Source organism: Pisolithus orientalis (genome assembly GCF_024613125.1).
Source record: "Pisolithus orientalis strain OTSU chromosome Unknown F5J12scaffold_33, whole genome shotgun sequence".
NCBI classification, from domain to species: Eukaryota; Fungi; Basidiomycota; class Agaricomycetes; order Boletales; family Pisolithaceae; genus Pisolithus; species Pisolithus orientalis.
This window is the reverse complement of record NW_026260814.1, coordinates 108,515-125,182: the sequence shown is the minus strand read 5'-3', so window position 1 is coordinate 125,182 and position 16,668 is coordinate 108,515. Positions and strand designations below refer to the sequence as shown.

The following is a 16,668-nucleotide window of genomic DNA, read 5'->3' as shown; positions in this document are numbered from 1 at the left end:
TTTCCCCCTGATCCTGACCCCTTGGCCTCACACCTGCCTCAGTCTCTGGTCCAGTCTCAAACCTGGACATCATGAACTTGACAACCTTGGTTATCACAGTTGGCTACATCCTTTACCAGCTTGGCAAAGATGGAAAATGATACCCTAGTCACTTCAGATCCATCACCCTCAACAAAGTGGAAAGCCACTACTGCCAGGCTAAGCTTGAGTTGTACAGCCTCTTCTGCACACTGCATGCAGTACACATATACATCTTCAGTCTCACTAACTTCACTGTGGAGGTAGATGCAAAGTATGTTAAGGGCATGATAAATAACCCAGATCTACAGCCTAACACAATGATCAATCACTGGATTGCTGGCATCCTCCTCTTCTCCTTCAAACTCATGCACATTCCCATGGACAAGCATGCCAGCCCTGATGGCCTGTCCCACTGTCCATGGTCAGAACTTGACCTGCCTGAGGATGACAACCATGAGGACTGGTTAGACCATTTTTACTCCTTCTCTACAGAGGCTATCAATGACCACCCACCTCCTACATCCATCTCCAATCATGATCATCATTCCTTACCACCACCTGCCTACCATCAGGTGAGCCTCCCACTGCCTACATGCTTCTACCTCACATTCTCTGTGACCACTGATGCCCATAACCCCCCTGATACCTCTGACAACCCAGCCATCCTGTGGTCCATGAAGGCTCAGACCCATGAGGCAAAAATAGAAATGATCCACACATTCCTCATGACCTGTGAGTGACCTCCTGACCTTACTGATGTGCAGTCCTCATCCTTCTTTAATTCTGCCAGCCACTTCTTCCTCCTAGATGGCAACTTATGGCATAGAGAACTGCATGGACAGCACCAGCTAGTCATCAAGGAGTCCAAGCAGTATCACTGTAGGTTTGGTAATGAATGAACTAGGGGAGTGTAGGAGATTCCCCAGCATGGATAGAAAAGGGTCTAGTTTGACCCAGAGGGACTCTGTGCTTGGATCAGTGAAAAGAGGTGAAAGAGTGGATTTGGGTTGGGCAGAATGAATGGAGCAGTAAAGGGAGTGAGTAATGGTGTCTGGAGGTTGTCTGGGAGTGCCTCAACAAGGGCTTGTCACAGTCTTGTGTTCACAGTCTGGTTTTCTCCTTTTTTTTAATTGTGTACTGTAGACCTACACTAGCATGCAAAAATGCTGACTAAGCTACCAAAAAATGCGCCACACAGGTAGGCTAAGCATCACTAATGTAAATCAAAGTAAAAATACAGTAGAAAAGATAAAATAATTAAATCTCCTTAGCAGGGAGTACTTATTCCCTACATCACCTCATCAAAGAAGCACATGATGACCTCAGACACAAAGGTGTCTTCACTGTCCACACCCACCTTCTCCTCTGCTTTTGGTGGCCTCTGCTTGCTGAGGACATGAAATGGTATGTTTGCACTTGTCACAAATGCCAGATCTGCCAGATGCAAAAACTACACATACCACCCACTGTGCCCATGATAGGGGGCCTGTTTCATAAAGCTCACATTGACATGATGCTAATGTGCAAAGCTGGTGGCTACTGGTACATAGTCCAGGCTCGATGCGCACTCACCTCATATCCAGAATGGCACATGTTGTGTGCAGAAAATAGTACTGCACTTGCATCCTTCATCTTCAAGGACATCCTATGCTGCTGGGGTCCACTCACTGAAATTGTCACAGACAATGGTCCTGCATTCATTCAGGCCTTAGATGCCCTAGCCACATAATATCATATCCATCACATCCATATCTCTCCTTACAACTCTCAGGCTAACAGTATCATAGAGCATTGCCACTATGATGTACACAAGGCTATCATGAAGAGCTGCAAGAATGATGACCACTGCTGGCACACTGTCACACAGTCTGTGTTCCAGGCCAAGCAGGTCACCATCTTGAAGTCCATGGGTTTGTCCCCTTACTTCATGGTACATGGTGTCAAGCCGTTGTTCCCATTTGACCTCACTGAGGCTACCTTCCCTTTACCCCTATCCTGCAATGATGCAACACCACTGACTACCACAGAACTGATCACCTGGTGCACACACCAGTTGCAAAAGTGTCAGGATGACCTGGACCATGTCCACAATAACATCCTCTGCACATGTTTCCAGTCTGTCCAATAGTTCAAAGCTACCTATCAGCATTACATCAAAGACTATAACTTTGCTCCCAGTACCCTCACACTTGTCCACAACTCCCACATAGAGAAAGAACTGAACTGGAAGATGAAGCCACAGTACACCAGTCCCATGGTCATCCTCTGTCAGACCACTGGGGGCTCATACCTACTGGCTGAGTTGGATGGCTCCATCTCCAAGCTCCACTTCACTGCATTCTGCCTGCTTCCATACCACCCATGGTCACAAACCTGTGTAACCATGACTCACATTACTGGGTTAGATGACAAAGCACTCTTCCAGCACCCACAGCCTGTCCATCATGCCCTCCCCTTCTTTCCTTCATACTTTCCTCCATACCCTCTTCTCCCATGATACCCCTACCTCCTTCCACAGCTTCAACCACCTCTCTGCAGCTTCTCCCACTGCCTTCATTCCACCTCCTGCACTGACTGGGGACAGTCAGCACTCAAAGTCCCCCACAGGGGTGACCTGCATACCACTTTCTCCATCTGATAGCAAACATAGTTCGTTTCCCTTTATCTGTTTTACCCCAGGTTTCATCCAGAGACCTCTGTTCCACCCTGGGTTTTGTCCAGTGATTCTACTGATAGCTAGTCCTCACTCAAAAAAACATAAAAACCACTAACAAAAAGTCCAAAACCATCCAGAAAAATAACAAAACAACTAATAAGTATATAACTAAAACAACATTCCTGTCACCTCTCTTACTAGTCTCACTGATGCCATCCTCATCCACCTTATACTGCAGATACTCACAACTACCCTGCACATTTCCTCTTCAAATGCACAGTCAGCATGTGCCCCTTGATCCTTTTTCCTTTCAATTTTCTCTCCATCTCCTTACAATTGATACCCAAAGACCATCCCAGTTACCCAATAAACAGTCCCTTCATTCTCTCTTCAAGAAATTGTCACATCCTACTGTCAACACCATACTACAAGGACTCACCACTGAGAGAAGTCAAAAGTTGCATGATGAAGACAAGTCAGGTGGTACCCCATGCAGTGTATCTTACTGTGGCCAAACTGTCCTGTGGAGAGTGTTCAAGCACTTCAAGTTGTTTTGCATTGTAACCTCACACAGAAGGGAAAACAGCAGTATATTTCATGTGATGTGCACTGACATACAGATGGGAAGATATGCAAAATCCAATCTAACTATAGTTGGCCCTACTCCACCCCAATCTTGTCTAATGCCTCAGCAAGCTGATCAACATGCACCTGGAGTTGAAGGTATGTGGCCTCAGTGATTGCAAAAGGTTGGCCACAACCTTGGCATCAAGCTGGCCACACACCAGTGCCTTTCCCTTTGTGTGCATGTGGCTCTTGACCACTTCAACTTCATCATCATCATTGTCATCAGCGACCCTCTTGCAAGAGCCAGCCTTGGCAGTCTTCAAAGACCACACTATGGGTCATTAGCTCCAGACCTCTTGATGTGGGGTTGCTACCTACCAGTCAATGTGCCAACTTGTGCCCTCTTTCCTGCCAACTTTGTCAACTTCTCACACCCCTGCTTCATGCATGCACAGCCATCACAAGTGCACCCCACCAGTCCCATGCATGTGGCATTTTTAACCAAGCAATGTATGCAGGGCTCCTTGTGGAGGATCAATCTGGGTGGTATGGTGACCTTTGGAACCTCAACTTCATCCTTGCTTTCTGTGATCATCTGCTGGGAATGCTAGGGCCCTTGGGGTCAGAAGCTGGTGTACTGTGTGCAATGTGCTCTTACCTTCCATGCAGGCTGAGTCACCTCAACATGCAACATCTTTGCTGTTGCAGCTGGTACCTCTACATTCACTCCCTGCTCACTGATGACCTGTGAGGCCTCCTCTCCCATCCACATGTCTTTGTCAGCCTTTCCCTGTGCAATCTCCTCAGCCACCCACCTCTTGTAGGCCTTGTTGGCCTCTGCCATAGCAGGCCCATCTGCTGTGTCTATCTTGGTGTCAACACCCAGCTCTCACCTGTGCTCAACAATGGGGTACACTTCCCCCTAGAAGATGGTCAATGCTGCAAGTCTCAAATGAACTGTGCACTTACTGTTCTCTCCTCCCATCAGCGCATCCACATCACCTTCTCCTCCCACAGCTCCTCCTTGTCATCTGGGAGGCACCTAGCCTCAGTGACCAGAGCTGCAGAGGCAGCAACAAACCTCACCTTAAGAGTGGCCTTCTCTGCTTCAATCAGGTTGGGGGTAGCTGCATGGACCAGCTGGGAGAGTTGAGGGGCATGGTTAGCAGACATGATGAGAGCATTAGAGATGATTGATGGGGGGGGAAGAATCAAATTGATGTGAAGGTTTGAGCCACACACTAACAATTATATACTTAGCAGCCATGAGGTGCTTATGTCATCAGTCTGGACACCTTTATGCAGCATTCAACAGTCTTCTCATGTTCCTTGGCACCACACTTCCTTCACTTCTTCACAGAATTTGCCAGTGTTCCTGAATCCTTGGCACCACACCTGCACCATCCCCATGTGGCAAAGTTGTTTATGTCCTCTGCACCATGTGGCTGACCAGGGATGGTCAGCATCAAAGTCCCCCACAGGTGTAGGGAATCCACATTCCCTGGATGCATAAGCCCCTATCATCAACCATTCCATGATTACCATTACATCCCCACACTGCTTGGATCCACTGCTGTTCATGCACTGCCTTCCCACCTACCTTGCCACCTTCCCATGCCCTTGCTCCCTCTAGCACAATGCTATACTCATGGCTGCTGTGCTCTGGTCACATCCTTCTTTTGGACTCTTTTCCTTTACCATGGTCTCTGTTCCTTTTGTGCAAGTAGTATACCCTCAGCCTCTGTTCCAGCCTGGCTTGTGTGTATGCACTGTCATGTGCCTTTCCTTTACTTGTACTCTGTCTTACTTAGGTTCCAGGTTTCCCTGGACTATAAAATTCTGTACTTAGGTACAGAATGATACCTTTTGGCACTTGGAAGGTCACTACAAGTTTCCTTTTCACTTTGTCCACACTGCACATCTCACATACTGCTGCACACAAACTACATTTACCACTTGCAACACTTGCACCACTAGTACTACACCTGTGGACCATGCCATGCATGTCATGAGTTGCTACCACTACAAAGTGCTGAGTCCCACCTTCTAGTTTTGACAGTCCAGAATCCCTTGGGATGAGCAATTTGTTCCCTTCATTTTATTGTTGTTACCTAAGCCATCTAGCTTGTATTATGTATACAGCTACTTGGACTTTTCCTACCTATGACAGTCAGTACTTCCTTTTCCAGCAAGAATCTCTGCAAGATGTTGGCTGGGCTTTTGGGTTCATTTTGCAACAGGTGGATCAGCTGGAAGTGGTGGAGACATGGGTTAAGCTGGGGTGACTGGTGGAGGTGATGGGGCTGTGGCAGTCTCTGCAACAGGTGCTGTAGATGTTAGCATTGCATTTGGTAAGTATGCATACACATCTTCCTCCCCCTCACAAGGTAACAGCTCAGCCAAGGAGGGGTCCCAGTATATGTTTCTTTCAACAGTGACTGACTGCTTTTCAGGCCAGTATATGTGACATCCATTGGGGCTATTATTGTCTATTCCAACCCATCAGCCTTCAGCAACATGTCCTCCCAGCTTACTTCCACCCTCAATCTGTATCCAGATGCTTGAGCCCCATGCATGGGCTCAACTAAGGTCAGGCTTCTTTTTGGTCACAGCTTTGAGAGGCATTCCTCCATCAAGCGCTTTAGTGGGGGTTCTGTTCTTCAACCAGATGGCATGACATACTGCCTTTCCCCAAAGGGCACAAGGTAATCCACTCCCATGTAGCATGGCATGCACTTTCTCCAGCAATGTGTGATTGAGACACTCAGTGATACCATTGTGCTGTGGAGTATTGTGTATGGTGAGTTTTTGCTTCATACCTGTGGCTTTAAGGTACATCACAAATTCTTTGCCTAGATATTCACTGCCTCAATCAGAATGGAGAGTCTTTACATGAGCATCATGCTGAGTGTGACACAAGGCCTTGAAGTCCTTGTAAGTGGTGAGAGCTTCACTCTTTTGGTGAAGGAGATGGATATGAGTGAGTTGTGTTTTGTCATCAGTGAAAATAATGTAATAATGCTGTCTGCTGAAAGTCTCCACAGGCACAGGTCCCTAGCAGTTGGTATGTATGTACCTCTTTAGCAAATTCATGAGCTTGTTCTCCAATGCATGCCTTTGTGACAGGCTTCTGTTATGCTGAGACTGAAGTCAAGGTGCAGGTTGAGCTCAGTCACAGACTATGGTTTCTACCTAGCAAATGGCTAAGGTAACCTCTGTAAATGACAGAGGATTTGGCAATGCTGGTAAGAGTGGTCCTGGCCAGGGACACTGAGGGTGAAGTTCTGAAGAACACTGCATATGATTGAGCAGCTCAAGTCTGGGGTTCTTAGCCTTGAGCAGGCAGTCTAAATACTACAAGGCAAATGGACCATGAGGCATCCACATGTAATGAGGTAACTATGTATGTCATGGAGCAATCAACATAGGATGTTGACAAATGTTATAAATGAGGTCTGCACCTCCAAGGATATCAAAGAGACAGAGGAGTAAGGGGACCTGTTCATGGGTGATTTCATTTAAAATGGTTCTAGTGGGAGACAAGAGGGGGTTCTGTCGGTTCATGTAATGGGAAAGTTCCTCAAGCTGAAGGGTTTGGATAGTGGCATGATAGACAAGGTCGAGAGGGGAGTCCTCATCAACTTCATGATAAATGGTGCTGATAACAGAGGGGTTGGCAATGAAGAGGCAGTATGAATTTATCATTTGCTTGCTAGCAGGTTGGTGCTGGCAATGAGTGAATGGGGTGTGGCAGCAAGAGACCTTGTGAGGGTAGGTGTAGCAACAAGGAGGCATTTCTACAGAGATGGTTCTGATAGTGCAAGAAGAACATTGAGCAGGTTGTTTCTGAGGGGGAAAGTCCCTTGGGAATCATTTCTTATATGTGGAGAGCATATCATCTGCATGTTCAAGGTGTGACTCTTTTTGCCATGAGTTTTCAGAAGAAGGGTATCCCTTCCATTTGATTAAAAAGGCATGTGTCCATGGTCAGACCTTCTATGGCCAACTATCACCTTGACTTTGTACTCTTCCTCCTCATTGACAAGGTCAGGTGGTGGGGCGAGGAAGTTTGGTTCATGAATGTCATTTTCATGATAGGGTGATAAGAGGGAAGCATGGAACACATTGTGTATCTTCCATTGTGAGGGAATTGCAAGGCAATAAGTGATCAGAGATAGGACATCAGAGATCAAGAAGGGTCCTTCTCTTTTGGGGTGTCATGACCACATCTAGACTACCCTAGACTGGCTCTAGCCCAGTCTTGTCCTGCCCCTGCCCTGGTCCCAGCCTTGACACCTCAACCCAGAAATGTGTTAGTTCATGAGGCACTGCAAGGCAGTGTCCAATCAAGTTATTCACTCAGTTGAGACTGGACCAGCATTGTACCTGGCCCATCACTAGTCCTGCCCTGGTTCCCTGTAAATCCTTTGTTCATACCTTTGCTTGATAATATTCTTTGTAACATCTTGCTTACCAATCCATTTACCAATCATCACTGTACTGGTGCAAACCTGTCTCCAGTGCTATGTTACACTTACCTTACCTTCAGTATTTAAGCTGTAGGAACAATTGTTTAGCCTCAGTCTGAAATTAAACTAGTCTCATCTAACCTGGTCTCCTCTGTTTCCTGTCTCCTGCCTCTCAACTGGACTACAGCCCACACAAGAGAATAGTGCTGCCCCTCAGTTGCTAAGTCCAATAGTCCAAAACCTCTAGTACCTTCACCTTCCCCTCTGACCCCCAACCAGACTCTGGACTGGCTTTGGACCAGTGACAAACTGGACTTACAGTAACATGGGGGTGAGTTTTCTATTTTCATAGGAACACTTTAGGTTCCATGCTTCTAGCCAAACCTTATCTCCTTTTTGAAATGGGGTAAAGGGTCAAGACAAGCAGTCTTTCATTGTTTTTCTGGCCAGATCATGTGCTGCAAGGGCCTCCTCTCTAGCCTTTCAGAGTTCTTTGAGTCTGGACTCAGTGGTGGGAAGGTGGGTGTCTGCAATCAGGGATGGCAGGGGTTTTGGTTCATAGCCATACATGAGGTAAAACAGTGATTGATAGGTGACAGAGTGTGTGCAGTGGTTGTGCATGAATTCTGCCATGGGAAGGTTGTATACCCAGAGAGTAGGATCATTCTGGCAAAAGATGTGGAGGTATGTTCCAACCTCCTGGTTGATGCATTCAGTTTCCCCATTGGTCTGAGGATGGTATGCCATTGAGAGAGCAAGGGAGTATCCCAAAAGGGATGCAAGTTCTTTTGCAAATGCTGAGGTGAATTGAGGGCCTCAGTCAGAGATGATCCTGTCATACAACCTGAAACAGGAGTAGACTTTTTTGAAAAAGAGGGCCACAATATCAGTGGTGGAGGTGGTTTTCTTTGTGGGTGATAAAATCACCCCCTTTGTAAGCCCATGGTCTACCACAACCAAAAGGGAATCATATCCTTTAGAAAGGGGAAGATCAGTAATCAGATTGCAGGAGATCTGTTGGAATGGACAGGTTGATGTTGAGGGGATGGGTGCAAGGGATGGCATTGTTGGGTGAGTGTTTACTTTATTTTGCTGACATGTAGCACAGCCTTCAACATATTTTTGGACAAAGGATGCAAGTCCTGGCCACCAAAACTCAGAGGAGATGAGTTGTCAGGTCTTCAAGGCACTGGGATGTCTAGTAGAGGGGTGGTCATGGTAGTTGGACACAATGGTTCATTGGAGTGTAGGGTCATCAGGGATATACACCTGGTCTTTGTAGAGTAGCACTCCATTACCAAATTTCCAATTAGAGAGGTGAGATTTGAATGGGAGTGGCATATCAACATTTTCGATAGCTCAAAAAGCCATTTGGACAACAGGGTCCATCATGGAGGATGAGGCAACCTTCTGGGTAAGGTTGGTGTTGATGAGGTTGACAAACATGGTCTGGGGAAGGAGGGTTACTCCTTTGTTGTCTTCATCATTGTCAGGAACATAATCAGGTTGACAGGAAAGTGTGTCAGGGGCAGCTAGGTCTTTTCCTGTGACATGTTCAAGTTTCAGATCAAAATCTGCAAGGTCTAGAAGCCAGTGGGCCTGGTGATGATTCAGGTTCTGGAGGGCCTTGAAGTAGGTCAAGGTTTTTGTGGTCAGTGAAGACCTTGACCAGGAACAGGGATCCATGGAGGTAATGTCTCCAGGTCTTCAATCCTTGGATAACCCCTAGCAGTTCTCTGTCATAGATATCATAATTTCTCTCTGTGGGGTTAAACAATTGGGAGATGAAGGCACAGGGTTACAACTGGCTATTTGAGTCTTCTTGGAGGAGAATGCCTCCAGTTGTGTATTTACATAGATGCATCAATGGTGATTGCAAATGGTTGAGAGGTGTTGGGCATTCAAAGCTATGAAGATCCTTTTCAGGAGTTCAAAGGCATTCTGACATTTCTTTGACCATTCCCAAGCAACAGCTTTCTTGGTAAGGTCAATCAAAGGTTGTGTGATGTCTGAATAATAAGGGACAAATCTTTGATAAAAGTTTGCAAATCCTAAGAAGGGATCACACATCCTTGACCTTTCTCAGGACAGGCCATTCAGCAATTCCTTGGACCTTGACAGGATCCATGGCAACAGTGTTTTCTATAATGATCATACCAAGGTATTCTACCTCAGTAAGATTGAAATGGCATTTTTCTAACTTGAGGGGTAGTGGCAACTCCCTCATTCATTCTAGAATGCAATGAGTTCTTTGCTTGTGCTCTTCAGGATTGGTGGAGAAGATGAGGAGGTCATCCATATAGACAACCAACCATCCTTCAGCAATCATATCTCTGAAAGAGTCATTCATGAATCACTGAAATGTGGCAGGGCAATTGCACAATCTGAAGAACATGATGGTGGGTTTGAAGAGTCCTTTGTGTGCTATGAATGTGGCTTTCCATTGATCTCCCTCTTTGATGTGGACATTGTTGTAGCCCAATCTTACATCCATCTTTATGAAGATAGATGCTCCCTTCAGTTTGTCAATGAGATCTGAGATTAGGGGAAGGGGGTACACATCCTTGACTGTATTTTTGTTCAGATATTGGTGTCACACACCAAAGGTGTTGTGGACATGGTTACAGCTGACTCTGCCTAACTTGTTAATGAGTTGCATGCCATGCCATGCATATGAAGACTAAAGCCCTCATGCATAGGACTGCTGGAGGTTAGCAGTCATCCTCCCCATAAGAATGAGTCATCAGTGCTAAAGAGCCAAGAGGAAGTGAGTTAAGTGCACATTAAAGGTTTTTAGTCCTATGTATGGCATTCCAGTTTTCATTGTATCTCCACCATTTCCAAAGATATTGACTCCATTCTCACACTCACTTAAAGTGCTCAGCCATGCTGTCCTGCCTTCCAGTTTTGGAAAGGATCCTCACACCCTACACATTTCTACAGCACTCCATCCATTAGATGCTCATTTCACTAAGTCCATCAGATATGGCCACCTCTTCACTGATCATCTCACTTGTCTCATTTGCCAGAGACAATGGCTACATATATCTGCCAGGTGTTCCCACCAGCTTCTGTCCTGAAGCCCCCTGGTTCATTCCATTGTCATCAGCCCCATCCCATCCCATGCAGCTTGGTCAGCATGTTCTCCTTATCAGTATGACTTCCAGAAGGACATTCTTTGGTTGCCTCAGGTCTGTCACTCAGCTACAAAGGGCTTATGTGGTTGTTTTGGTCTCCCCACTTGACAAAGCATACAGATCCTTCCTCCCTGCTCCCTGCACCATCTTTATTCCAATCTCATACACCATCCTCCCCACATTGCAACAGCTGCAGTATAATCTACTGTTCTCCAGCCTCCCTGATTGCATTCATCCTGAGTCCTCACTTACTCTGCACCCTTTTCTGCTGGTCATTCACTCACTCCACACCAACTCCACCCACCTTCTGTCATTTACAAACCATCTCCACTCTGACTGCTGTCAGGCTTGTACTGCTCTCCTACCAGACCATGCAGGCCATTCTCTGAGGAGTCATGTGACTACCCTTCAGACTTCTCCCTGACAGCATGCAGTCAGGTACTCCACAGCATGCACACTGCATGGTCCAGCACCTGGACTGTTCCCTTTTTGGGATGTTCTATGTTACCCATTCATATGTCCTCCATCTACCCTTCATTTGTTGTCTAGGAAGTTTTACTTGAAATTTTATGAGTCTCCATATGTCAGTTCTGATTCTGATTACTGAACCTCCATAGTAGTATAAAAGCATGTATCATACTCTGCTGTTCTTCAGTATGAATATCAACTTAATTCCTACTCCCTCTGTCTCCATCTTCTGTCTGTCAGAGTTACCTCTGACTATCCATCTGTCCTCTCCCTCTGAAATATGAGGGCTGAGATCATGCAAGGGGGTAGCACATGAGCTAAACCCAACACCCTCACTCCACTCTGCCTTTACCTCAGTGGACTTCATTCCTGCCAACACTCTGCCAGTTAGAGTTCTGCTCTCTTGTGTTGGACTTGCTTCCAAACCTCTCCCCAGACCTTGTCTAGCATAGGAGTTGGTCAGAGTACACCCAGACTTGACAATGTGCATCTTGCCTTTTTACTGCAAGACCCAGCAGAAGATGTCCCCCCTTCTCCCTCTCCTCCATCAGAGCCCCATTCATGAGGTATTTATTGACTTCACTGAGAGGATGAATGGGTGGGAGACATGATCACCTATGCTCCCATTACCCCACAGACCCCCAATGCCCTAGCCCTTTGACACCTGACTCATGCCATCCATTTCTGGAATTAATACTTCCCCATCTGGAAACACCATCCATCTGTCATCCAATCTGTTGGTCCAGTGATGTCTCCACTGAGATCTGACTTGCATTGCCACCCCCTAATGTGATATCAGTGCACTTACTCAGGTGCTGACTCTATTTGACTCATACTGTGATATTTTGACTGTCCTTGACTCATTTATTGCCAATACTTACCAATCCTTCTATGCTTGCTTACTTTTCATTTCTTGCTTACTCATCAGGATTACTCAGTGCTTACAGTCCTTACTCATTACTTAACAAGTGTTTGTGCCTTGTTTGTCATAGGCCACACTCCCCCCACAGTATATAAATCCCCATGTACTTAGCCACAACCCAAGAAGCAATCCAGAAGTCACTCAGCAGTCAGTTCAGTGCATAACTTGTCATTGACAGTTGAGGCTCATTTGGAAGAGTCTATCTGTCACCATTCATCATACTTGGTAGTTGAGGCTCCATCAAGGGTCTATCTACCTCATCCTTTATCTGAAGCTTTATCCACACTTAGTCAGCAACTCTTGCTTAGTCATCCTCCTACTCCTGTGTAACTCATCATTGACTTGCACCAGGAGCATGTTCTATTGAAACTCATCACTCTAGTTGGCATCCCCCAAGGTGTTCTTCAATGAACTTTTCTGCAGACTCCCTTTCTGAGGGGGAGAGTGGATATGCTTTAGCCACCTTGGGGACAAAGTCCTCAACAAGGTTTATGGCATCATCATAAGGTCAGGATGGAGGTAGTACTCCATCAGAGGGTTTCTTGAAGATGGAGGCAAACTCTTTATAATCCTCAGGGAGGACTGCCTTCAGTTTCTTCTTCACCTCTTCCTGTACTAGTTCTGTGGCAGTGGTGATCTTCCTAAGAAGACTGTTCTTTGGATTGGTCTTCTTGGCTTCCTTGACAAGTTTTCTGAGTGCCATTACAAAATGAGCACATATCACTTTGTCTTTGGGTTCTTCATAGTCCATGAACTTGTTTATCCCTTTCTTTTCAATGGGAGAAACAAGGTTTACAACAGGTTCTTCAACAGCAACAGAAGTGATGCTGCAGGACAGATCTTTTGATCTATCAGTCTTTTCATCAATGGAGAGAGTTCCCATTCTCCAGTTGACAATGGGGTTGTTTTCTTGTAGCCAAGGGAGGCCAAGAATCACATTGTCCAATCCACAGTCAATGACATGGAAGGACTGATGAATGAGTCCTTTGACTTTGAAATAGAGAGTGGCAGAAAACAAGATTTTTCCCTTGGAATTCTGAGAGCCATCTGCATTTTTTGCAAGGATGGGTTCAGAGAGTCATTGAGTAGGGATTCTATGCTTTCACACAAAACCCCAATTGATGCAAGATATCTCTGCACCAGAGTCAACCAGTGTGGTGGTGTTGACAACTTGTCCAATCCTTTCTGATGCATAAATGGAAATGGGGATTTGCATAGTATGATCTGGAGTAGAAGATACTAGTACAGGTGCAACAGAAACAGGACTGTCCTTTTGACTGGGAACATCTGGCATCAATGCAGAGTTCCCTTCTAAAAATCCTTTTCTAATGCCCTAGCAATGTTGACTAAGGTGATGGAGGGTCCAGCAGCTTTTTCTTCATCATTGCTTTCTTCAACCTCCACAATCTTCCTGATCTTCTTGACCTTCTTCTGGGGGGTCTTCCCTTTGTCTGGACATTCTCAAGAGAGATGTCCTTTGTTTCCACAACTGAAACATCTTCCTTCTTTGATGTGATGGTCTCTTTCTTCTTTGGAGAGTCTCACTCCATCCACATCCATGGCATTTGGATCTTTTTCTTCAGAGAGGTTGTTCTTGGGGTAGAATATCCTCTTTTCTTTCTTTCCAGAAAGCTCATTTATTTTCCTCCACTTAGCATCAAACTTCTGTGCATGTTTGTACCAATCACTGATTGTTGTAGGGGTGGTCTCCATCATGTGGATGCAGTTTTCAATGAACAGCTTGAGTCCTTGAGAGAAGAACTCAGTCAAGGTGATATCCTAGGTGGTGGTGGAGTCAGCAGTGGCAGTATGGAAGTCAGTGATGTATTGTTCAACTGACTCTTTCTGTTTGAGGGTGTGCAAGTTGGCAATTGCAATACCAGCAGAGTCAGGGGAGGTAAACAAGGCTTTGAAATCTTTGACAAAGTCAGCAAAAGTGCCAAAACTGAGTGGGTTCTTTTCCAGAGATGTTTTCTGGAAGGTTGCTGCCCAAGAGCAAGCAACCCCTTTCTTCATGTACAACAAGGCATACACAACTCATTTAGTGTCCAAGTCATAGACTTCTTTGTTGACCATGAGGTATGTCTGGACTGAAAACAGCCAGCTCATGGCATTCTTCTGGTCACCATCAAAATCAGATGGGGCACCAATCTTCAATTTGGGGGCTTTGATGGCAGTAGTGCCAGTTGTTGCCTTTGATGATGAACTGGACATTGTGTTCTGGGGTGGGGGTGGGGGTGTAGGAAGTGTTGTGGTAGGTACTGGTGGGATGGGAGTACCAAGCAAAGCAAGGGACTGATTGAAAAGGTTCAAGAGGATACCTGAGGTAAAGCCTCTATCCAGTTGTTTGGGTTCATTGGAGGAGGTGTCAGTGACAGTGCTCTCCTGTTCCTTGTCAGATAACAATTCTTCTCATGTGGGTCACAACAGCACCCAATGTCAGTTGTTTCAGGGGTTCATGGTGGTACACTAGACAGTGACCATTGGCCCATAGGCTGTGGAGACTTGAGCTTTTGTTACACTGAGACTGAAGTCAAGGTGTAGGTTGAGCTCAGTCACAGACTATGGTTTCTACCTAGCAAATGGCTAAGGTAACCTCTGTAAATGACAGAGGATTTGGAAATGATGGTAAGAATGGTCCTGGTTAGGGACACTGAGGGCAAAGTTCTGAGGAATGCTGCATATGATTGAGCAGCTCAAGTCTGGGGTTCCTAGACTTGAGCTGGCAGTCTAAATACTACAAGGCAAATGGACCATGGGACATCCACATGTAACAAGGTAACTACACCATTGGTTGAACAATGATAACACATGTCCTAAGCATGTCACAAGGTACTAATGCTAGTGGTGGAAATAGAGGGCTCTTGGATCAGAGGGAAGACAGACTGAAAAGGAAAATGAGTCCAACAGACAGAAACAAGGCAAGCATAAGGTAAAAACAGGGGTGAAACATAACAGCTGCCTTGTGGCCTTTGCATATACACAGGTTTCACAGAAGGTGGGCTCATCTTTTGACAAGTCAAATTTCAGACCTGACACAAGTCCCTTTTCAGCTAAGCAGTGAGCAGCAGTCAGAGATATGTGACTCATCCTTCAGTGGAGCTCCATGACAGTAATCATTTCAGTCATAGAGTTTGCTTCATCACAATCATCATTGTGAATGACACAATAGATGACTGGCTTTGGACTTGGGGACATGTCCAACAATGTCATCAGTGGGGTTCCTGATGATGCAGGTGCCTTCAGCAAAGGTGATGGAGTACCCTAGCTGATCAAGATGGCCAATGGACATGAGAGTGTATCCTACCTCAGGTGAGTATAGCACCTTCATAAGTCTCAATTTAGTTATGTCATACCCATTTGGTACTTCTATAACCAACTCTCCCATAGCTGTGGCATTAAATAGTTGTTTGTTCACAGCTGAGAACAACTTAGGTGGTATGCTTGTCAGGGTCTCAAATCTCTCCTTGTAGGGGGAGATGTGGCAAGTGGATCCAGAATTGTAGAGTTTGATGACACACACACTCATAGGGCTGTCATTTACAAGGTTCACAGGCTCTGGGGAGGTTTCAGTGGGCTCATCAGGACTGGAGCCATTTCTGCAAGGTGAGTCCTTGCCATCCATTTCCTCCACCTTGCTGAACCATTCCTTGTTGCAGGCAGTAAAGCATTGCCAATATTCTTCATCATCATCCAAGGATACACTTAATAGATCAGGGAGTGTCATCTCATCACCTAGTTTGTCCAAGGTGTGGGCCAAGAAGGCACCCTCTTCATCAGAATCAAGCATTACAGCATGAGCAGACCCATTTGTAGCAGCAGATGAAGCTTCTTTCTTTTTATCAGGATCAGGACATTGAGACTTATAGTGCTCCCTTGACCCACAGTTCCAGCAGGGTCCACACTGGCAAGCATGCCCTCTGGAGCCTCCTCCTCAACCTCTCCAATCCCTCATCCTTGACTAGAGGAGTTCCCAGGGGTCATGGCCAAGGCTACATTGCCTTCATGGGTCCTTTGCTTAGGACATGTGTGCCATGTCTCCTTGGGTCTTTGTCTTTCTGATTCCTCAATAATAAGGGAGATGAGAATATCAGGGTTGATAGTTTGGGTTGGGCTGTACAAATGAGCAGTTGTGAGCTGGCCAGATGCAAAGCTGTCAAGGTATTTGGGTAAAGATTGGATGATGGTTGATTGATAGTCCTTTTCTTTGATCTGTACACCAATGGCAGCTAACTTGTCTCTCTTTGTATGCAGATTGTCCAAGAATTGGCAGGGCATTGCATGCCTAGAAACTTCATTCACAGATCTGTTTGAGCATAAGCTCCCTTTTCAGTGTACTCACAAATGATCTCATTCCACATGGCTGCAATGCTGCTAAGGCTACACACCCAAAGGGCAGTGGAATTGGGGATCCATTGAGTAAATAAG

General features: G+C 45.8%; 1 protein-coding gene across 1 annotated transcript; it reads right to left on the bottom strand.

Moving 5' to 3' along the window:
- Nucleotides 1-3,337: 3,337 nt before the first annotated feature.
- Nucleotides 3,338-4,417, bottom strand: F5J12DRAFT_895771 (uncharacterized protein; the record flags this gene model as incomplete). The annotated part of the gene is made up of 6 exons (XM_051747870.1): nt 3,338-3,388; nt 3,463-3,575; nt 3,623-3,851; nt 3,903-4,108; nt 4,161-4,183; nt 4,242-4,417. 6 exons carry the CDS (start codon nt 4,415-4,417, stop codon nt 3,338-3,340), a joined length of 798 nt encoding a protein of 265 aa, XP_051597000.1.
- Nucleotides 4,418-16,668: the final 12,251 nt, after the last annotated feature.